Source organism: Perissodus microlepis, chromosome 20 (genome assembly GCF_051167445.1).
Source record: "Perissodus microlepis isolate ML-2025 ecotype Zambia chromosome 20, ASM5116744v1, whole genome shotgun sequence".
NCBI lineage: Eukaryota > Metazoa > Chordata > Actinopteri > Cichliformes > Cichlidae > Perissodus > Perissodus microlepis.
The window spans coordinates 27,246,814-27,269,642 of NC_140480.1; the positions used below are offsets into that span (position 1 = coordinate 27,246,814).

General features: G+C 39.4%; 2 protein-coding genes across 2 annotated transcripts; both read left to right on the top strand.

The window, feature by feature from the left end:
• The first annotated feature begins 2,657 nt into the window (after positions 1-2,657).
• Positions 2,658-5,384, top strand: LOC146364724 (tripartite motif-containing protein 16-like). Its single transcript, XM_084918210.1, has one exon. The coding sequence runs from the start codon at positions 2,710-2,712 to the stop codon at positions 4,384-4,386; it is 1,677 nt and encodes a 558-aa protein (XP_084774336.1). The 5' UTR covers positions 2,658-2,709; the 3' UTR covers positions 4,387-5,384.
• Positions 5,385-16,023: 10,639 nt separating this feature from the next.
• On the top strand, positions 16,024-22,057 carry dnajc5aa (DnaJ (Hsp40) homolog, subfamily C, member 5aa). The gene is made up of 5 exons (XM_084917447.1): positions 16,024-16,183; positions 17,012-17,140; positions 17,222-17,435; positions 17,523-17,694; positions 18,959-22,057. Exons 2-5 carry the CDS (start codon positions 17,031-17,033, stop codon positions 19,060-19,062), a joined length of 600 nt encoding a protein of 199 aa, XP_084773573.1. The 5' UTR covers positions 16,024-16,183; positions 17,012-17,030; the 3' UTR covers positions 19,063-22,057.
• The last annotated feature ends 772 nt before the right edge of the window (positions 22,058-22,829 follow it).

The window sequence follows — 22,829 nt, forward strand, 5'->3', positions numbered from 1 at the left end:
TTCGATTGGCGCTAGGTGTGACGTCACGGTTGCCGAGGAACAGTAACGGTCAGTGCAGTGGGAGATAGTGATGGGAATTCCGACTCTTTTTAGAGAACTGACTCTTTCGGCTCGTCTCACTAAAAAGAGCAATATAAAGTTACGCACAAAAGGAATTACAGTGGAACCCCAACTTATGAAGACCCCATTTAACGAAAAATTCAAGTTACGAAGGCACTTAATGGCAATATTTCTGCCCGTGGTATGGCAAAATGCCTGCATAACGAAGTAGATAAAATGCAAAATTTTTTAAAAAATAAATTAAATTCCATAATGTTATGTACATGTGCACATACATATGTATGCATTTATACGCATGCTTTCTTCAACCTCCGCCACCTCCTCCTCCACCAAGAACTTCGTCTTCAGCCAGCATCGCCTCACTCAAAAGGCGATGGAAAAAGGTGCTTCGACTTACGAAAATTTTGACTTACGAAAGACCCTCTGGAACAAATTAATTTTGTAAGTCGGGGTTTCACTGAACTAATGTAAAAAAAAAAAAAAAGCGTGGTTATTTATATATGTTTACATGTAAATATCGGATTGCAGTTTGTAGATGCTTCGGAGTTTGTATGTGTTTTGGAGTTTGTACGTGCTTTGTCTCTAGGGGCCACCGTAAATATACTTTTATTTATTCACTCCACATAAAATGTAATAAACAAATCATATAATGCAAAAAACAACATTCTTCAGAGTTTGCACGTGCTTCTGAGTTTGTATGTGCTTCGGAATTTGTACGTGCTTCTGAGTTTGTACGTGTTTTGCAGTTTGTACATGCTTCGGAGTTTGTATGTGTTTTGGAGTTTGTACATGCTTTGTCTCTATGGGCCACCGTAAATATACTTTTATTTATTCACTCCACATAAAATGTAGTAAATAAATCATATAATGCAAAAAACAACTATTTACATACAACTATTTATATTTCAACTTTTAACTATTAAATTAAATTTAAATTTAATTTAACTATTAAAATTTTCAGCTTATCCTTTTAAACAAATTTAAAGTGAAACAACACAAAACACTGAAAACCACAACATAATTAAATATAAATTAAAATATACAAAACAAAAAGAAGATGCAAAAAGAAAGATCTGTCATATAGGCCTGCATGAATAAACTTTCTGAACTAAAAATTATTGTGGATGATTACTCTACCTTTCTAATATGACGTTGTTGTCCCTGGCTCTCTTTCTCTCTCTTTCCCTCCACACTGTTCCTGTGCTACTGCAAGTATAACTACCCCCCCTCCCCCCTCTGCTCAGCGCTCGCGTGAGGAGCGAAGCGGGAAAAAAAAGTGTGAGAGGGAGAGAGAGAGAGAGAGAGGGTGAGAGAAAGAAAAAAAAAACAGCTCCCAATAAGGAGTTGGATCGCGTCGTTCACTTCAAAGAGTCAGCTCTAAGAGCTATTTCGTTCGCGACCGACACATTACTAGTGGAAGAACCAACCGGAACTACTGATTAAATTAAAAGTCGGACAGCATTTTCTTATTTAATGCGCCCATAGGTTCAGTTTGAAATTATACAAACATTGTGAGGAACAATACAGGCAAAAATAAAGAAAAGATGGGCAGATACATGTCATAATATAAAAATATTAACTTGTGAAATCAAGCCCCTACCTCATTTTTAATCCAACAATCAGAAATGCTTTTCTTAGCTCACAGGACATTGAGTTTTTACCTCGTTATAGTCCAAATTGTTGTAAGAATAGTGTAATTGGTTTATTATTTGGTTTTCTTAAATACTTAACAGAAAATTATAAGATAAAGGGCCCACTTTTTAAAATGAAATAAATTTTCCTTCAGATGTAGAATGACCGTAATACTAGTCTTTTTGTGTTTTCCCTGAATTTGTCACTTATGTTTAAGTTATTCAGTTATTCTCTTGTGTCTTGCTTCCTCTCTGATTTACCCTCCTGTGTTGAGTGTGAGGCTCAATCTGTATACACTATGTAGTCCTGTCACCCTGTTGTCAGTTTACACATTTTTACATACTATTAGAGTTAGAGTTCTGTGCTTTGAACTTTAGGTGTAAATTATTACAATTATAATTATTTTTGTTATTAAAATGACTATTTATTACAAATTTGTCTTACATTACTTCCTTGTTTCTTGATTACTAGTAATGACAGGTCAACTGAGAATTTAGCAATAGTAAACTGGTAGTAAATTGTGGACTTTATTAATATTTATTAAAATACTAATATAATACTAATATAATAAAATTCTGTTATGACAAGAAACTATAGGAACAAAGATTTAAAAAAAGAATATGTGTTCTGTGTGTCCCGTTCTGTGTGACTGGTATGGAAAATGCAGTTTATTTCATGTGTCTGTATCTGACTTTGGGTCAATTGCTGTTGTTTTAAATGTTATAGCTGTCTTTACTTGACTATATATGACATTTAACTGAGTACAGCCTAAACACAGAGTACTGTTCCTCTTCTTGGAATGAAAAACAGCTTCTAACACTTCTTCTTTAAATACCGGAGCTCCTCTCTGTCTAAACATTTGTGTGTTCCCTCCCCTTTGGACCTGCAGTTTAGAGATGGGCGTAACCAAAATGTGGTGAAGTGTATTGCGCAAACACAATTCTTACATTCAGTGGTCAGAGCAGTTTAAGTTCTCAGGAAACGAAACTCACACAGGCACAGACGCTGAGAGGTGAAATGGCACAGAAAGGAGTTCAGCTGCACCCAGAAAGCTTCTCTTGTTCAATCTGTTTGGATATACTAAAGGATCCGGTCACAATTCCCTGTGGACACAGCTACTGCATGGACTGCATTAAAACCCACTGGGATGAAGAGAAGAAGAGAATCTGCAGCTGCCCTCAGTGTAGGCAGGCCTTCACACCGAGACCTCTCCTGGTGAAAAGCACAATGTTAGCAGAGTTAGTGGAGGAGCTGAAGAAGACCGCACTCCAAGCTGCTTCTGTTTATCAGGGCTATGCTGGTCCTGAAGATGTAGCCTGCGATCTCTGCACAGGAAGAAAACTAAAAGCTGTGAAGTCCTGTTTGGTGTGCCTGGTCTCTTACTGTGAGCAGCACCTTCAACCTCATTATGACGTGGCTCTTTTAAAGAAACACAAACTGGCAGACCCCTTCAAGAGGCTCCAGGAGAACATCTGCTCTCTTCATAGTGAGGTGATGAAAATTTTCTGCCGTACTGATCAGCAGAGTATCTGTTATGTCTGCTCTTTAGATGAACATAAAGGCCATGAAACGGTTTCAGCTGTAGCAGAAAGGTCTGAGAGGCAAAGAGCGCTCGAGGTGAGTCGACTGCAAATCCAGCAAAGAATCCAGGACCGAGAGAAAGAAGTGAATGTGCTTGAGCTGGAGGTCAGGGCAATGAGTTTCTCCGCTGATAAAGCAGTAGAGGACAGTGAGAAGATGTTCACTGAGCTGATTCGTCTCATCCAGAAAAGAAGCTCTGATGTAAAGCGGCAGATCAGATCCCAGCAAGAAACTGAAGTGAGTCGAGTCAAAGAGCTTCAGGAGAAGCTGGAGCAGGAGATCGCTGAGTTGAAGAAGAAAGATGCTGAGCTGAAGCAGCTCATAGACACAGAGGATCACAATCTGTTTCTGCACAACCATCCTTTACTGTCACCACTCAGACAGCCTACAGACTCATCTAGCATCAACATCCGTCCTCTGAGGTACTTTGAGGATGTGAAAGCAGCTGTGTCAGAAACCAGATATAAGCTACAGGATATCCTGAGTGAGACATGGTCAAACTTCTCACTCATAGTCACTCAGGTGGATGTTTTACTGTCAGTTCCAAAACCAGAGCCAACGACCAGAGCTGGATTCTTAAACTATTCACGTGCAATCACCTTGGATCCAAACACAGCAAACAAATGGCTGCACTTATCAGAGGGGAACAGAAAGGCAACATTAATGAAACAACAGCAGTCTTATTCTAATCATCCACATCGATTCACTGCATGGTCTCAGGTTCTGAGCAGAGATAGTCTGACTGGACGGTGTTACTGGGAGGTGGAGTGGATAGGGATAGGATCTCACATTGCAGTCGCCTACAAAAATATTGGCAGAGCAGGGTGGGGGGATGAATGTAAATTTGGACGCAATGAGAAAAGTTGGGCTTTGAGTTGTCACAAAAAAGCATGTGAATTTTGGCACAACAACAGCCACACTTCCATCTCAGGTCCTCACTTCTCCAAAATAGGAGTGTACCTGGATCACAGTGCGGGCATCCTGTCCTTCTACAGTGTATCTGAAACTATGACTCTTCTCCACAGAGTCCACACTACGTTCACTCAGCCGCTCTATGCTGGATTTTGGCTTTTCTCAGGTGTGAAAACCACTAAATTCTGCAAACTCAAGTAGAGAGCAATCTTTCATTTGTAGTGGCTTTAAAGTTGTATTTTACCATTACTCAGCATTTCACACTTCATAAAGATCAGCTTTCAATCAAACATACAAGCTCTTGTATGCAATTAGCTATTATGCTATATGGAAGGTTGTTTCTGCCACTGAAAAACAACATCCATAAAATAAAACCTTGGGTTATGTATACTTCCTCAGTGGCAGAAACAACCTCCCATAGGCTGCTGCTCTGCATGATTATTTTTATTTACAAAACTATTTCTGCACATGACATTGTAAACTGCTTTACATATTTGCCAAAAAATTCATTTATGTATTTTTATGTTATTTCACTTTTGCCTTGAAAATAAAAAGCACAGTGTTATATGAGAGCAACACATTTACAAGAGTATAAACACAAATGTTAAGTGAAACACAAAATCCAAACTGTAACTGAGATGTTTGTTGCATTTTTCATTTTTGAATTTGTCTCCACATATGTTGCATTTCTGAATTTTTTTTCACTCCTGTATACATGTTGTCTTTGTCGCCCTCTTAATGTACAGTTCACTTAAAACCAAACATAGCCTTTGTGTTTTGTTTCTCCAACATTAGTTTGACATAAATGGTAGAGTTTCCTCTATGATCTTTCAGTGCTTATACTACACTGTACATGTCTACTTTAGAGACATTTCTGAGACTGAGCTGCTTGAGAACATTTTAGCCATGGATGCAAAAGCACATGGACCGTGCTACAGTTTCCTTTTTCATATGATGGACTGAACACAGGAGGTATCTGCTTTTGACTATGCAGAGATGAATCTGATCCCATTTCTACCTGTGTCTACTGTTTTATGATTTCACTGAAGTTTGCTCAACTTTAATTGTCAGGATATATGTTTACTCCAGCTCTCATGGTGCAAAGGAATGAAACAGACTTATCAAATGTGCTTCGATTAGGTGCACAATGTGAAGTTCATCATTTTTCTTACAAATAAACGCGTAATGACAAACATGAACGGCTGTGCTTATTTGGGAGACACAGAATGTTTTGTTAACAACTTTATTTTGTATAAAACAATATTGAAGTCATGTCCTGACCCTGTGCAGTGTGTGGACGCTGTGCACACAATCGCCTCATTCACTGCAGTAAACATGCACGCTAGCTCACATGACTGACTCTGTCTCCATGGTTACATTATATTGTATATTATTAAACAGATTCCAAAGATACCGCCAAAGCCCTCTGCAGCTGTAACACTTTCACTCTTTGTAAATTATTTCATATTTTTGACAGTTATGAAGAAAGGACATGTGTTTTAAGGTCATATACTAGGCGGTTTCTATGGTGGTTGCTGTGGGCTAGGGTGGACGGCGTGTTCAATTCCTCATGTTAGCCGTCTCCCTTTGGAGGGCTGCGTTCCATTTCAAAGTGGCGACTGTCTGCTGTAACTCGAATTCAAACCCAACTTTGGTCTTTAAGAAAAGGCCTTTCATAGCCATTCACAACACACACAAACCTTTAAAGTATCTGATATAAAACAGAAAAATGAAGCAACTAGAGGTTTAATGATGAAGACTTGGGGGTCTGCAGTTCTACTGAATGAGTCTTTGCACATTTATAGAATTGACTGAATTGGAGTTTAGAATCCACTTTTTTAGACTGTTACTGTTTCATTGTTCACCTTGTTACCTTGTTATATCATGAATAAGGTTTATCTATGTGAGTTTGATGAACTATGTGATGGTGTATTTTTCCAGTGTTAGTTCTGCTCGCTATTGTACAGGTAGAATATGGTAAGTGTTCATAGTAATTCATAGAAATTCAAAAGCTGGCTCAATCTGCACCCCTTTAATATTTAATAAACTCTTAATTGCAGTTAGAGTGTGGCTGGTAAAGATGAAAACACATACAGAATGTAAAATGTCTGAGTTTGGTGATCTTTGTGAGTAACAAACAAACCAAATAACTGACACCAAGTAACCAGGTAGTTAGAACTGGATCGCAGCATGTGTTTAGAGTGACTGCTTTATAGTTACTGTAGTTAGGTAAGTATACTTACCAAAAGCAGAAGCACACAGATGAACAAGAATCAGATGCTGAATGTTGCAGGAACATGCTCATGTGTGGTGGTCACTGAATGCTGCTCTGTTCTTTTGTCACTTGTCTCAGTCCTTCTGGGAGTTGGCATGTTAGACAGTCCAATAGTGATATCCTGCCCATCTGAGGAACAGTTTGAAAACACGCATGCAATGCTTTGTTTGTCTTACAGTCAAAGTTGGATGTTCATTTTTGTCCTTTAAACATGTTCCTGTATTTAAAAGTACTCTAATTTAAGGCTCAAATGGCTCTCTAAGCCATTTAAGTAAATGTAGTTTGTTTCCTGAGCGCAGAGCTGCTGCAGCTTGTGTTTCCCTCAGAGTGACTGACCTGGGTTAAAGATGACAAACAGGATTTAAACGGAGAGCGATGGACACTTAGAAAACCGCACAGCACTTTATAGGCGAACCCACTTTATGAGCAGCTGATATCCAATCACCGGCACAAGGCTTTAAAACCTCCGCTGAGTTTTAGCTCTCTGTAGAGTTTAAACACTGGACATAATTCACTCAGGTTCTGTCTGTTGGGTCACGTTTACTTCACTGTTTTATTTACAACTGAGGAAATCAGTTTGGCTCAGATTACAGTTAAGTTTCATAACTGCATAATTTTACTGAAGTTTAATGTCTCACTGGAGCACATGTTAGACTGAACCATTCGATTTTCCCTATTATCTGGTGCTCATATGTGTTGGATTTTTTTAACCGTGAATTTTGAATTTTAAAAAAAAATTTATGCAAGGAGGAACGAGAAGGTGAATTTCCACCAAGAGGAGAAGCCTCGGATACTGAAAGACTCCAGTCTGTCCAGAAATATTACATCATCTGTTTGTTAATAGTTATTCAACTGTATTCTAAGCAGCAGCTGTCTGTTAGAATTTTCAGAGTTTACCAAAATAAAAATAAATGAGGTTAATATATGATTTGTGTGACGTGTTTTGTTTTGTTTTTTGATGTTGGTAGTAGTAATAAGGGGGCATTAGTCCAAGATGGCGGCCAACCAAACCGGTTTGACCGGTTTGTGTGTGCGCATGCGCGTTCAGGTGTGCTCGGGGGCATGCTAGTTCATGTGTTCATGTTCATGCACTTCTGGCCCCTGTGTTGAATGATCCCATGTTGGGTTTGTGAATTTGACACCTTAAGGTTTTGAAGTTGGGGATACATGCTCCTGGTGAGCACAAGATGTCTGATAACAGCTTGACATCTCAGTTATAAATGGAATTCAAAATGTTTTTGGAAGTATGACTAATGTATAATCTGACTTCTAAGGTACGCACGCCAAGGCCTAGAAGACAAGGGGACAGTTTACTTTGTGCTATAAAAACACAAACCTTAATCTTTGATCTTCCAACTTTATCTTTCTGTTCTGGTTTTAGAGTCTCTGTTTATTGAGTCGTACTTTGGGAATCACCCTGTTGTGAGTCAAGGGTATGCTGGGAGAGAATATGGCATTATACAAGCAGAGAGTTTTGGCTGTATCAGTAGATCTAAGAAATACACCTGTTATTGGTTATTAAAAAGAGTTAGCTGTGGTGCAGGTTTAATTTATAATTGTTGCATGAACTGTTAAAGAATTACAGACAGCTTTATACCGATAGTGCAGGCTTTTTTTTTTTTACTTAAGTAGAAGTATAGCTGCTAGTGTCAGAAATACTCAAGTAAAAGTTTGATAATGTATGGGCTCAGAAATGTGCTCAAAGTAAGAAAGTCAAAGTAGTAACCTAGCTGAATATTGCCCTGTAATAAAATAATATTAGTAGGTGAGACTACAAACTTAGTCTGGTGGTGAACATGCACAAGAGGGTCAGAGGCACATTTGGCAGCCAGGGTTAGAGTTCAGAGACCCTGAGCCTGGTGGTTGGGCTAGCAACATGGTCTGGTGAAAGAGTCTAACATCCATGCATTACATGGTGTTGCGGCTAATAAAAAACAAAACAAACAAACAAACAAAAAGCCTATAAACTAACCCCCTTGTTTAGAGGTGATTGTCAGTTTGCTGGGTTTTTTAGAGACGCTGAGAGTGAGAGAGATCATGTTCTACATTACTTTAAAAGTGATTTTCAGAGCTGTTGATGTATGAAACACTGTCCATAGAAACATGGATCAACTCTGTTTATGGCATTGAGTGTTAAATTGTGACAGTTTCAATAAAGTCTGCAAAATTCTTGCATTTATACTGGGGAGCAAGGAAAAGTTAGACGTTGGTTGTACTATTGAAAATCAGTTTCATAAAAAACCAATTAAACCGATATGAAGAAGAATGTGTTTGTAAAACTAGCGGTAAAGTATGGGAACTATAAGACAGACTGTTTCTGCTATCAAAACAGTTTGTGTTGTTAATCCTGAATGATTCTTGGTCACAACATTTTACTCCACACACATTTGGAAAATCGCATAGTTTGACAATAAATATCCCAGTAAAGACGCTTAATTTCTTAAGAAATATGCAGAGGGAGTGATCTTTATCAAAAGTAGAAGTTATATCTTTAGCTAAACCGTTGTACACAAGAGCTTTAAAAATCTATAGTGTGTGAGGTTGTGTAAGTAAGGGGTGGCTTGCCCTTCTCGCCCACGTGTGACAAACCATCTGTTGGATCATGGATTTGATGCCTCAGCATTGTGAAAGTGGGGAAACATACTCCTGGTTGAGCATAAGATTTCTGCTTACAACTTAGAATCTCAGTTCTAAATGAAATTAAAAATGTTTTTGTAAGTATGGCTAATGTATACTTTGACTTCTAAGGCATTCACACACACACACACACACACACACACACACATGCACGCACACAAACAACATAAATACAGAGAAGAAGAGGGTGTAGTTTATTACGCATCATAAAAGCAATCACTAATCTTCCAACTGTATCTTTCTGTTCTGAGTTTAGAGTCCTTGTTTGTTTACTGAGTCGTACTTTGGGAGTCATACTGTTGTGATACTGGGAGAAAGGGGTAAGGTGTGAGAGGCAAAACCATCACACACAAAACCTCAAAAATCTAAAGAGTGTGTGAGACTGCTAGCTGTGTCGTTCAGCAATAAACTTATCTACAGTGTGTTAGTAAAGAGTGACTTGTACTTCTGTCCCATTAAATAATGGTTTAAGAAATTTCACTGCAAACTATAAAAGGAATCTGGGTTTAAATAGAACATAGCAGTGTTGGATTAAGTGTAGGAAACGCTAGTATAAGGTGTCTATGGAACAAATCTCCTTCAACATTGACAATGACCAGAGTGGATGACTACAGGCATTTCTCTCAGTCAACTGATTGTGTTTAGGGAAAAAGCAGCTAAATACACTGAGATTGCTCCACATAGTTAGTGAGCTGTGGGTTTTGTCAAACTTGGAGTGAACAAAAGCAGAAAAACAGTAAAAGATTCGGATATTTGAAATTCTGGTTTATTTCATGAATACAATGAAACATTTTACAGTTTACAGAGCAAAGCACACATGATAAATGGATACACATAACACAGACAGTGAGAAGTAAAAACTCATCGTCTTACCAGATGTTATATTCTGTAAACTTAAAATAAACCCCTGAAATTAGAGTTTAGTGTTTTAAGTCTTCTATTAAAAAACATGAGTCAACACTTCTTTCTCCGGTAGCATTGCTGAAGTGACACTTTAACGATGCTTAAATTCGCAGTCGTTATGATGATAAAACTTGTTCTCTCGTTAGCAGATGTCTGCACTGTCACTTGTCATGAAAATGTCCAGAGCCAGGGTTCAAGCTTCCTCTTCAATTACCACTGATCATTATTAGAGCCCGCAAAAGATTTTTCACATTATCCCCATAAACAACATGCTTTTATAGAAATCATTGTTTCACAAAGATTTAGATTCTTGTTTCACAATGTGCATGAACTTAAAATCTTTAGAGTTTCATACTTATAAAGTATAGAAAAGAATACATTTATTCCAATGTATGAAATACACTTCTTGTAAAACAAAAAAAGTTGATTCGAAATGCATTAAAAAAAATAGCTCCAGCCATCACCTTTCTCCTGTACACACACACACACACACACACACACTCGCATAGTAGCACACGCAGCATTGCACACACACACACACACACACACACACACACACACACACACACACACACAGGGAGGGAGAGAGAGAGAGAGATCATTAATACAAAAGATTGCAGCAGCTTTTGGATTTTCACTCTTTGTTGGAATTAATATGAACAGCCACATAAAATTCATTCCAATTTTTTGCCTTTGCTTCAATGAAGATGTGTCTTTAAATCTACGATACCTTTCCTGTTCAGAAAGTTTGCTGACATAGTAAAGAAGTGGCTAGGGAACTCAGTAATTATGAGTAGCCACAGCTTAGGGACACTTTCTCAAATAAAGAGGATTTCATCATCTGCGGTTGGTGAAAAAAGTGCCACATTAAAAACAAATCAGCAGATCCACAAAGTATGGATACAGACTCTTTTCAACTATAGAGGTAGATGTATGCTTCATGTACTTATCAACATACATTTCAAAGGCTTGCATTAGAGTGCATTGGTGCACACTTGGGCATCTTTTATTTAACATGGTTATACCACTGTGAATTTTGCTATATAAATATACTCAAGAGTCTATCATATGTTTGACATCCAGCAAAAAATTCAAAAAAATATATTTTTAAATCAGTAACTTAGCAAATGAAATGTTTTTTGGACAACAAATGAGTCACGTTTTAAAAACAGTTTGAATAATCTGCGCTGCCAGACAGACATTTATGAAGCGCTGGCTATAACACACGTGCTTACCGTGTGAAAGGACCGCGGATGTCTTGGAGCAGAGAACCTCGTTGTATTGTCGCTTTTCTCTTATGCATAAGCAACACTGGCTGGTCATAAACGCTCTGTGTGGGTAGAAAATGGTCTGCACCGGCGCTGGTCCTGACACGAAATGGCAAGGGTCTCACGCTCTCAGGAACGCTTCATATAGGACCGGGTGCTTCCAAAACAATAGATGGGGTGCCTATAAGTCTGGGGGGATACACCTGCAGGGTATCACCTTGCTGTGCAAGTTTAAAACAATGAGGGTGGGGGCACGCAGTTGCTGAGATCCGGTGTAACTGGCCAAGATAGGCCTAAGTGACCGCTGTTGCTGGCTACTTCAGAAAATAGGCGAGACCTTGCTCGACTGGTACATCTGCGGGGCTTTTACCTTGTCGAGGAATTACAAAAAGAGCCGAATACCGACCACTTTAAACAATAGGTTGGGTCCCGGCCTTGCTCGACTGGTACACCTGCCGGCTTTTACCTTTTCCTAAGGAATCCCAACAATTAAATGATACCCACGGTGGGCTTTTGTAATCCTGAACAAATTCAAACAATTAGCCAGCTGTTGAAAAGACGGAGCCGGTCTGGGCGACTGGTTTTAGAAGTATCACTGCAGCGTTTATTTTCTAAAGAGCTGAATGTTATTTGCGACCATCTGTTGTGTTAAAAACTACTCTGAAACCACGAAACCCCTTACAGAAGAAATGCCCGTTTGATCCGCTTTTAAATAAAGAAAATGCTTGCATCGCTGCAAGGTGTGACATCCGAATCACAAAATGAGTGTGATTAAAACTAGAGATGGACCGATCCGATATTATGTATCGGTATCGGTCCGATACTGACCCAAATTACTGGATCGGATAAAAATGTAATCGATCCATTAAATATCAAACAAGCACCTCACAAAACTTGCTACACATAACTCGGCTCATAACCTAGCACATCGCAGCAGTATGCATCACGTGATAGAGTGGCTGTGTGTATTTGTAGCCTCGCTACCAAACCAGCATTTCATCTCCGAGGAAGTTATCCCAGAGAGAAGTAAAGCAAGTGTGTAAGTTCATCTCTGAATGTTTGTAAAGCATTCCCACGTTAAGCTTAACAACCGATATATGGAGGAACTGCCCCCCTCTCTCTCTCTCTCTCTCTCTCCTGCAGCTACTTCAATCGTGAAACTGATCAATGATCAGCTGATCGGCTTTTCTGTCGCGAGTCTCTTCTTAGTTTTTCGCCCACTTCTCACCAGAAAGAGGAAACCAGCGGTTGAACAACAGCAGCACTATTAAGCTTGATAAGCTGTTGTTAGAATTTATTTAATATTACTTTCTACACCAGGATCCTTTTCTACGTAGCTGACGGCTGGTAACTGTGCAGGGGCGGATCTAGCAAAGTTTAGCCAGGGGGGCCGATAGGGCATGAACAGGGAAAAGGGGGCACACAGACATACTTTTCTTTCTTATTCTCATTTAAAATGTCTAGCGTTTAATAAATAATTATCTGAATCTTACACCCAAAGTTTTAATCTGATGTAAAATATATAGTAGTCCATTACTGTATATAGTAACTGTTAAGTCTAATATAGCCTAGTAAGCTATACTACTTTTTCCTTTGGGAAGGTACCATCTGTGCAGTCTGCAATTCTGTTGAAGAAAGATGTTGAATCTATTTAATTATTCTTGAAAAATAATTTATTTCTGTGCATTTTCCCCCCTGCATTAAATTAAATTTGATTACATTGATTAAGCATCATGAGGTGGAGGGTGGGGGGGTGGTTCCCTATTTTTTTTTGCTGGGAGTTTGCAACCCTATTAGTTCTGTTGCTTAATATTTCTGCTAAGTACTCTTTAAAATACCAGAATAGGGAGGATGGGGTAGGTTTAAGTTTATTAGATTGATCAGTGTTGCTGAACTATGAAATATTTTGGGCGCAGTGTATTTTTTTTACATACAGGTATAACAGAATATCTTTAGTGTTGTTATTTATTTAAACTTGAGTATAAACTTATACAAAATGCAGCAAGATATTAAAAAAACGTTTTATTGATTAAAAAATACACTATATCGGATTCATATCGGTATCGGCAGATATCCAAATTTATGATATCGGTATCGGTATCGGACATAAAAAAGTGGTATCGTGCCATCTCTAATTAAAACACGATTAGTTTGAAAAGAGCGATACTGGTTGCTTTGGGGGGAAAGGTGACATCGTGTGCAACGTGTTTTAGAAGTAGCCCAATAGCATTTATTTTCTAAAGGACTGAATGTTATTTGTGACCATTTACTGTGTTAAAAACTAGCTGGCTTTGTCTCACTCTTAGTTCAACATTCCGAAATCCCGATTTTTAAATAAAACGATCGCATCAACCCTTGAAAGAAACCCTAGTAGATGCGTAAAAACTAGTTAAATTAAAACTAGTTGTTTGATTAAATGAAACGCTTGTGAACAAGCTGACATTACCCATTCAGAAGAAATTCCCACTTGTGCCGTTTTTAAAATAAAATGCATGCATGCTGCATGAGGAGACATCAGAATTATAAAATTAGTTTGATTAAGACGCAATTAGTTTGAAAGAGTTATACTGCCTGCTTATAGCATTTATTTTCTAAAGGACTGAATGTTATTTGTGACAATTTACTGTGTTAAAAACTAGCTGGCTTTGTCTCCCTCTTAGTTCAACATTCCGAAATCCCGATTTTTAAATAAAATGATCGCATCAACCCTGGAAAGAAACCCCAGTAGATGCGTAAAAACTAGTTAAATTAAAACTAGGGGTTTGATTAAATGAAACGCTTGTGAACATGCTGACATTACCCATTCAGAAGAAATTCCCATTTGTGCCGTTTTTAAAATAAAATGCTTGCATCACTGCAAGCTGAGATATTGTCAGAATCACAAAATTAGTGTGACTAAAACACTATTACCAACACTTTTGACTAGATGTAAATAAAAAGCATCCCCTGTTTGTTAAGGTGCACTGTGAACCAAAACAGCTTCCACTCCGCCCGCAAAACAAAGAATTGCTTTTAAGAACACATATGTCTGCATAACTGAATGTTGAGATACACCTAAGTGATAAAAATAGTTTAATTAAAAAATCCTATGGTTTGATTAAATTAAAACCCAGTTAAAAACACATAAACTCATATAACCCCTCTGACGCCCTGTGTGTTTCCACACATGAACTAGCATGCCCCCGAGCACACCTGAACGTGCATGCGCACGCACACGAAACCGGTCAAACCGGTTGTCAAACCGGTTTGGTTGGCCGCCATCTTGGACTAATGCCCCCTTATTACTACTGTTGGTGTTTCGGTCATGTTACCTTTAACTCTCAAAGGCTTGTTAGAAACTATGAAACACATTGTGCAGACTTCTGGATGTTAGAAGAGAACTAATACTGCTCATGAATGAGACTAAAGGCAGGAAGCTGTCCTTTATAACTAAACATGTTAATCCCACCTTCACATGTATATCATAGTTTATTATATAGCAGGTGTATTTCAGTAATAGCTGATTTATTTCAGTATAGTGGTGTACAGTCACACACCTCACGTGGGCATTATGTATGATACTCCGAAACTATAATTTAAACAACAATTTTACATAAATGATCTTAAAACAGGACACAGACACTGTAATTGCTGACCTCATATCAAGTGTGTATGTAGACTGAGTTTATGTTTGACGTTTGTTTTATATCCAATCTTAACTCTCAAACATTTAAACAGCAGCGAGTCTGCAGCTGAGAGAATACAAACTTAAACTGGTTTGATTTTTAAACTCAGCAGGAAGTGCCACATTTTCACTCAGTCTTTTATTTGCTGCATGTTTTAAGTGTTTAAAAGGGGGAATGATGGAGGAATGTGTTGTAAATGAGCATTGTGCTGTAAATCTCTGCACAAACAGTGTGTTGCATTGTCAATTTGGTTATTGATTACTCACAAAATCACCAAATTATTAATTTGGTGATTTCTTAAATGTAAAAATTGTATTATACTTGATTCTAATCTGCTGCTGAGTTTCCTACGCTGATGGAAATGCAGATAACGCAGAACACAGATCACGAACACCTGTTCAACCAATCACATTCATTCATTCATTCATTCACCCAATCCGAAATCATCAAAGCACTTTTGCAAAGAGGCTGTATCTTGACAATCCGACCAGATATCTGAAAAATAAACCACTACATTCTCGGCTAAAAAAAAATATTAAAAGCGTGTTTGCTGACACACAAACAGATTTTTTCAAAGTACAGTTCAGTTACTTTCTACATGCCGGGGGTTGCTGGTGTGCAGAAACGGGGCCACCAGGCCAAAGTTTTGACTCGATCAGCGATAACCCCGCCCCCTGAGTTTGACGGGCGAGGCTGAAAGATAAAACTAATTCATGAACAGCCAGGGGTCAGGACTGCCAAAATGAATTAAATAAATACATCAGTAAATAATTAATTAAATGTGTCAATAATTAATTAATTAAATGTGGTATAAATATTTATTTAATTAATTAATTCCAATTTAATTTAATGACACATTTAACAATTTGATGGTGTATTTAATTAATTCATTTAGTCACTCCTGGCCCTCCATAGAACTCAGTATCCATTTTAAATCTTTCTTATACAACTTCCAGTGGGTAAATTAAATGTAATATTTTTAAAGGAACTCCCTTTTTAGCTTTCACGACAAATGCGGAGCTGCACATCTTTCCTCTAGCATCCTCCCCGTCGTGCACGCGCACGTCGGGTCGTCGTGGGGTGGTGGGGGGGCGGAGCCAGCGGACTGCTGCACTGTCCATGGTTGTGTAGTGGGAGCCAGAGAGGGTCCGGGTACGTGCGAGGAGATGCGGCCATAGTCACGCTGCACTGTCTAAAATCATAACCTGCTGGGATCGTTAGTTTCGCAGCGCATTAGAGCCTACTGAAAGGTGAGCCTCCTCCTGCATTTCCATTATTTCCTTTCTTCCTCGATTCTCTGGTCCTTGTCCTTGAAAATAACTGCTGACGATCCATTCTTGTCTTGCATCAAGAGCAGGCCGGGGAAGCGAACCAACATGGATGCTGTGCGCTATAGCAGTGCTGCTGCTGATGCTTGCACGGAGATTATGCTCTCAGCATCGTACCCAGAGTCTAATCCTTCCTATAGACATCTTTTGGAGCGGGATGCGATTCGTGACGAGTGGAAATTTGACAGCCGCTTGACTGAACATGTAGTTTTTGATGAAAATTTAAGAAATTAGACATTATAGGGCTTCAAACAGCGTAGTAGCTGTTGATTTGTGTCGAGATGACACCCATTTGGAGGCTTCTGTCTTCTTTAAAGAGTGTGTTTTCTGGTCTTCACTTGATGAAGCCTGTGCTGTTGCAGTGCGTTGTCTCTATGGGTGTCAGCTGCTGATTTACTTAAAGCAGCATATGCATCAGGGGTCCTGCCAAGATGTCACACCTTCAAAAATCAATAAGGAGAATTTATCTCCTGCTGAAAATCTAAAGTTTATATCATCAAAATAAAAAAGGAGAAAAATTCACTATTTTTTCCCAAATCCAGGACCTATTTTCCATCTATTTCCCACACAGCTGGGTGTTTCTAGTAAGTACTGGACATCTGTATTTCATCCAGACAGCACAGGACCAGCTGTTGCCTGCCTGCAGCAGAGAGCATGGAATCACAAGGGCCTCACTTTAGTTGAATGAATGTACGTCCTGGTAAAACAGTCCAAGCAGTGCCTCTTAATTTTGTGCATTTCTGTGTGCAGCCTGTGGACGTGAGGCATCATGAGTGAGCAGCAGAGGCAGCGCTCTCTGTCCACCGCGGGTGAGTCTCTCTACCATGTGTTGGGAGTTGACAAGATGGCCACGACGGATGATATAAAGAGATCTTACAGGTGAGGTTTTACTCTGTTCACCTGGCTTAGCTCACAGAAAGGTCTGATAACCTGTAAAGCTGACTGTGATGCATTCTGCAGGAAACTGGCATTAAAGTTCCACCCTGACAAGAATCCCGACAATCCAGAGGCCGCAGATAAGTTCAAGGAGATAAACAACGCCCACGCCATCCTGAATGACCCCACGAAGCGTAACATTTACGATAAATATGGCTCTCTAGGGCTATATGTGGCAGAGCAGTTTGGAGAGGAGAATGTTAACACTTACTTTGTCCTTTCTAGCTGGTGGGCAAAGGTAAGACAGGATTGTTTACTGTTTGCTCTTGTACAACCTTTTACACCTCTTGTCTTAACCTTTATTTCATGAATCTGTTTCCTACAGGCTCTGTTTGTATTGTGTGGCCTGGCCACTGGCTGTTACTTCTGTTGCTGCCTGTGTTGCTGCTGTAACTGCTGCTGTGGAAGATGTAAACCACGGCCTCGAGAGGGCCAGGAGCAGGACTTTTATGTGTCCCCTGAGGACCTGGAGGCTCAGCTGCAATCTGATGAGAGAGGTGAGAACGAGCACCGTTTTGTTTGTTTTTTTCTTCTCACAAGTACGTTTTTTTTTTGTATAGCACTTATAAAAATAACAGTGCTACAAAGAGTGTCACAAAAACACATAAATCACACACACTCAAAATCCAAAAAATCTAACTCTTGCTGGAAACGGGTGGGAACAGTCTGCAGGCTCCTGCCTGAGGATCTCAGACTACACTTGGGGTGTTATGGGTACAGCAGCTCCAATATGTTTTCTGGATACAGGCTGCAAAGAGCTTTAAATGTAATAAGGAAAATCTTAAAATCTCTTCTAAAACAAAGAGGAAGCCAGTGCAAAGGCATTCAGGCTGGTGTATTATGTTTGCTTTTCCTGTAAGAAGTCTTGCTGCTGGCTATTGAATAATTTTTATTTAAGTATTTTAATTAATAGCATTGTACATTTTACACCTTGCTAGTGTTTGATTGGACCCCTTTTGCCTTCAGAACTGCCTTACTTCTCTTTGGTATAGATTCCACAAGGTGCCGGAAGCATTCCTTAGAGATTTTTGGCCATATTGACATGATAGCATCACATAGGTGCTGGAGATTTGCTGGCTGCACACTGTGTACACTAAACACACTATCATATTCAAGAAACCATATATTTTGAGATGATTTGGGTTTTGTGATTCCTGGTGGACTAAGCCAGTTGAAGACAAGTTCACTGTGGTCATAGAGTCAGCAGCACTCAGGTAGGCTGAACTACAAGGCAGGATGGAGCTACGCTTTTACATTGTTTATGCCAAATACTGACCCTAGCATCCAACTGCAGCAGAAATTAAGACTCATCGGACCAGACAATGTTTTTCAGTCTTCTATTGTCCAAGCTTGGTGAGTTTGTGTGAATTGTAGTCTCAGTTTCCTGTTCTTAGCTGACAGGATTGACAACCAGTGTGTTCTTCTGCTCCTGTAGCACATCTGCTTCAAGGTTCATCATGTTATGCTCTTCTGTATACCTTGGTTCTAACAAGTGTTTATTTGAGTCACTGTTGGCTTTCCCTCACCTCAAAACAGTCTGACAATTCTTATTTGACATCAGAGAATACAGAGAACTGCTGCTCACCGGATATTTTCTCTTTTCAGACTCTTCACTGTAAACTATAGAGATGGTTGTGTGGGAAAATCATAGTAGATTAGCAGTTCCTGAAATACAGTTAAACAGGTGTACCTAACAATGTGTCCGGTGAGTGATTTTTCATCTGACAAGCACTTGAAATATTCCTTGTGTTTGTCGTACAGAGGCTGGTGGTGAACCTATAGTGCTGCAGCCGTCAGCGACAGAGACAACCCAGTTAACATCAGATGGGCACCACTCCTACCGCACCGACCCCGGCTTCAACTAACCCTCCGTTCCCATCGATCCTGGCCTGCGGTCCTGCCTGCTTCCCTGCTCCACCTCAGTGAGATGAACGAAAGGGGCAAAACATCTTTCCACTTCAGAAAGAGAGCCATGCGGAGGTGAAGGGGACTAGTAAGCATGGCCCATGAAAGGAACTAATGAATTCACATCCCTTATACCTCCCTCTCTGATCGGTCCGCTACGTATTTCCCCGCCAGTACGAGAAGAAATCCCTTTTATTTCTTCCTTTGTATCTCTCAGCCTTTACTCACACAGGTCGCCTACCCTACCTTACCTTTCCCATAGTTTGCATTATGGTGTAGCATGCACTGTTTGGAAAAAAAAGGTCTCCACGTTTTCTTTAATCCTTTGCAACATTTTTACTTTGCAAAGCCCATCATGCAGGTGCAGTTTTTTCAAATGAGTACAGTACATGAGGAGCGGATAAAGTTTACCAGATGTTTTATGCTAAAGGAACAGAGAGCCATGGCTCAGGGAGGTGGTGGTTGGAGAAGTGCTTGCTGGCTTAGGTGGTCGGTGCCATCATCAAACCTCCAAGAAGTTGTCATACATATTTACATTTTTCTCTTGTGATTCGCAATCGATATTCCTTCAGTTGAAAATGCCACCTGCTGTTGTCATACCTACAGCGTGGTCTTTAGTGTGCCCCCCACCAGAGTGTTTTTAATGTCAATCATGAGGTTATTAAGGCACAGAGCTTTATTTGCAGACAGTTTGCTATAAATTTCTGCTGACGTTAGAGTTTCTGCTTTAGTTAGTAATTCGCTTTGGCATTTTCCTTCCTTCTGAAAGCCCCTCATCGCAGGACAGACTACTTCCCCCTGTTTTTCCTGCAGCACTGAGCAGGTTGTTATAATTGTTACTTTACATTAATGCATATTGTCTTTTAATGTATTTTAAATCAAATATGGCTCATTTCAACCCCATGGTACAGTTCGCTGTTGTTTCATCATATCACCAGCTACAAATTGATGATGACACTGGATACATGAAGTAAAAAAAAAAACAAAATCATACATAACCAACACGTTCTCATCTCAAGGAGTGATATAATGTTGTTTTGTCAGATGCCATAAATGTTTCCAGGTTAAAGATAAAATGTCCTTTGGTGACAGTGCCTTAATGCAATGGCCATAGTTAGTCTCTGTTAGGAGGCTGAAGGGGTGGAGGTGCATAAGTTGTAGTTTTGTCATGGAGGAGACCCTGGTTTGGTTCTTGTTTGAACTTATGTATCATGGTTTACCAAGTTGAAAACCAAAAAGCAGATTCAGAGAGTTTTAATTTTAACATAAATGTCAGCAGTCCAACAGAGAGCAGCGATTAGAGCACAGGGAGTCATCTGCTTATCTCGTAGAGACGAGTTCACAGACTGGAGCACTTTGGCAATGAATTCATGTCAAATGGGCTCTTTTATGTGCAGGAGGTAATGAGTTGATGGGAAACAGGTACACCAACCTGCCGCTCAGCAAACAGGGGAGAGGACACACCTCTAGCTTGCTCATGCACGGAATCCTACCAGGGACTGAGAGAGGCCATGGCACTTTGTGTTTTTCCTCTTTTAATTTGTGCTTTCACTCAGTTAGGTTTAAGCCCTAAAAACTACTTGGTTGGCCTCCCTTTAAAATAGCAGCCTTGCATGATGAAGTTGGAAGTGACAGTTCTGTGTCACCAGTGCCATAACCCGGTGCATCGTGAGCTGCCACCAAAGGACACCTTGTGCATAAATGAGCCTCGGCTTTGACAAAACAGCGTTATCTGACACCCGACTAATGAGAATGGGCAGATGAAACAATAACATTTCAATAGATTGTATTTATTTTATGGTGACACATCCAGGCTCTTCTTCTCTTCTGTTTTCCTGTCCTTACCTAAGATTTGTACTAATAGTAAAACTATTTTTTAGAGCTACTGCAGCTCACTAAGACTGAGAGACATTTATTTTATGTTAGTTTTATTTTTCTGCTACGTGAAGCCAAGGAGCTCTAGGTAATCCAGCTGGCTCTGATGAGAACTGCTAAAAGGTAGAAATAACAGATATTTATCAGCAGCAGTGCTGGTTAGGAGGGTAACATGTTTTTAACTCTAGATAAGACGGTTTAGGTAAAAAAAAACATGTTACACTCTTCGGAGTTATTATTATAAAAAAAATAATTAGCATGGAGGATTTCTATTTTCAACTCATTCCTGTGTTTTGAACTGTCCGATGACTTTGATATTTTGTCCGATGCTGTGTGATCGTTCCTCATTGTCGACTTTTCTGAATCCATGCTCATCAGGCATATCATCTGTGAGCCAGTGCTACAGGCAGCTCAGAGTAAAAGATTTTTACATACTGCTGAATTTGCATATATTGCCACACATTTTTGCCATAAATCGCCATGAACATCTTCGCCACTTTGTCAGTTTCATGACTGCTAATGATGTGTTTTTAATGGTTTACAATTGGTGAGCTCCCGTTGCCCACCCTCTGCTATTAACGGTATGGATGTTGACCTCTGTGGCCCTTGTATGATGTTTCCTGTAACCCTTGATGAAACGTAGATGTTCCTGTCATGGCTTTTTCATTGAGATACTGAAAAATGCTACTGTAAATGTTCTAAGTTGAATGCACTGTGTGTTTAAAAAAAAATTGTAATGGATCAATGATCAGGAAATGACTCCATAAAAAGACAATATAGTATATAGTGTAACTATAGTGAAATGGTTATATGATGCATTTTTTGGAATTTTATTTATTTCATACTTGGTCATGTTTCAGATGATGATCGATTATGATTTTAACTGGTATGGTGTTGTAATGTAGCCATTAAATTTTGCAAGGAATGGTTTAATGGTTAAGGTCGCTTGTACATAGACTTGGCCCATATAAAGTATAAACCTTAACATTTATGTTGTAGCATGGTAACTGTGTGTCTGGAAGAAAACAAGTGGATCATTGATCTCATTTGCTCTTGGTGAATAAATGTTCCTCAACATTTTGACTCGGGTTTTTATCAAACTAAGTTACATACAGGTTTTTTGTTTTGACACGGATTTCAGATATTTACAGTAGTAGTAATGATATTACTCAGGTAATGTTTTAAGCCAAGTAACCAACAAGTTAATGTCAAGTCTTGAACCAACCTTCATTTCTTTATATTTTGTTTCCAGGGAGCTAGATTTGTAATTTTTTAAGAGGTCTTGAGTGATAGTTGTCTGGACTTTTGAAGGTATGGCTGCTTTTTCACCAATTTTTCCGTCCAGTCGGTGTATATGTACGGAGCCCCGCAGGGGACATGGGAGAAAAAAAAATTAAGACGGACTTTGCGAGATCCCGAGTTTGTTTTGCGAGATCTCGCAAAAGTCCGTCTTAATTTTTTTTCTCCCCTGCGGGGCTCCGTATATATGACCATTTTCAGAGGATTTTTTTTTTAAACCTGATACAGGACATGAGAGATGCATCTACTTGGCCACTGGCCCATCTAGCCTCATCAGAAATAGTGTCAGTGGAAGGAAAACAAGAAGAAAAAGCTCAAGTATGCCAAACTGGAGTGAAAATCAGCAGCAGCAGGTCTTATGGAGCAATGAAATAAAAAAATCTTTGGCCCAGTTCATTGTCATTTCTTTATGAAGGCGGTCAGGAAAGAGGTACAGCTGTGAGTGTCTACAGCCAACTGTAAACTCTGCACGATCAGTTTGGAGCTGCATTTCAGCTGACGGTGTCTTGTTGGTTTTTCACAGTCGCTGTAACATATGAAAGTACTGTCAAAT

What these genes read in the sequence shown, in the direction of transcription:
- LOC146364724 (XM_084918210.1), top strand. Translation starts at nt 2,710, where the DNA reads ATGGCACAGAAAGGAGTTCAGCTGCACCCAGAAAGCTTCTCTTGTTCA.
- dnajc5aa (XM_084917447.1), top strand. Translation starts at nt 17,031, where the DNA reads ATGAGTGAGCAGCAGAGGCAGCGCTCTCTGTCCACCGCGGGTGAGTCT. An exon ending in GATATAAAGAGATCTTACAG is followed by an intron (nt 17,141 to 17,221) that starts GTGAGGTTTTAC and finishes TGCATTCTGCAG; the next exon opens with GAAACTGGCATTAAAGTTCC. An exon ending in GCTGCAATCTGATGAGAGAG is followed by an intron (nt 17,695 to 18,958) that starts GTGAGAACGAGC and finishes TTTGTCGTACAG; the next exon opens with AGGCTGGTGGTGAACCTATA.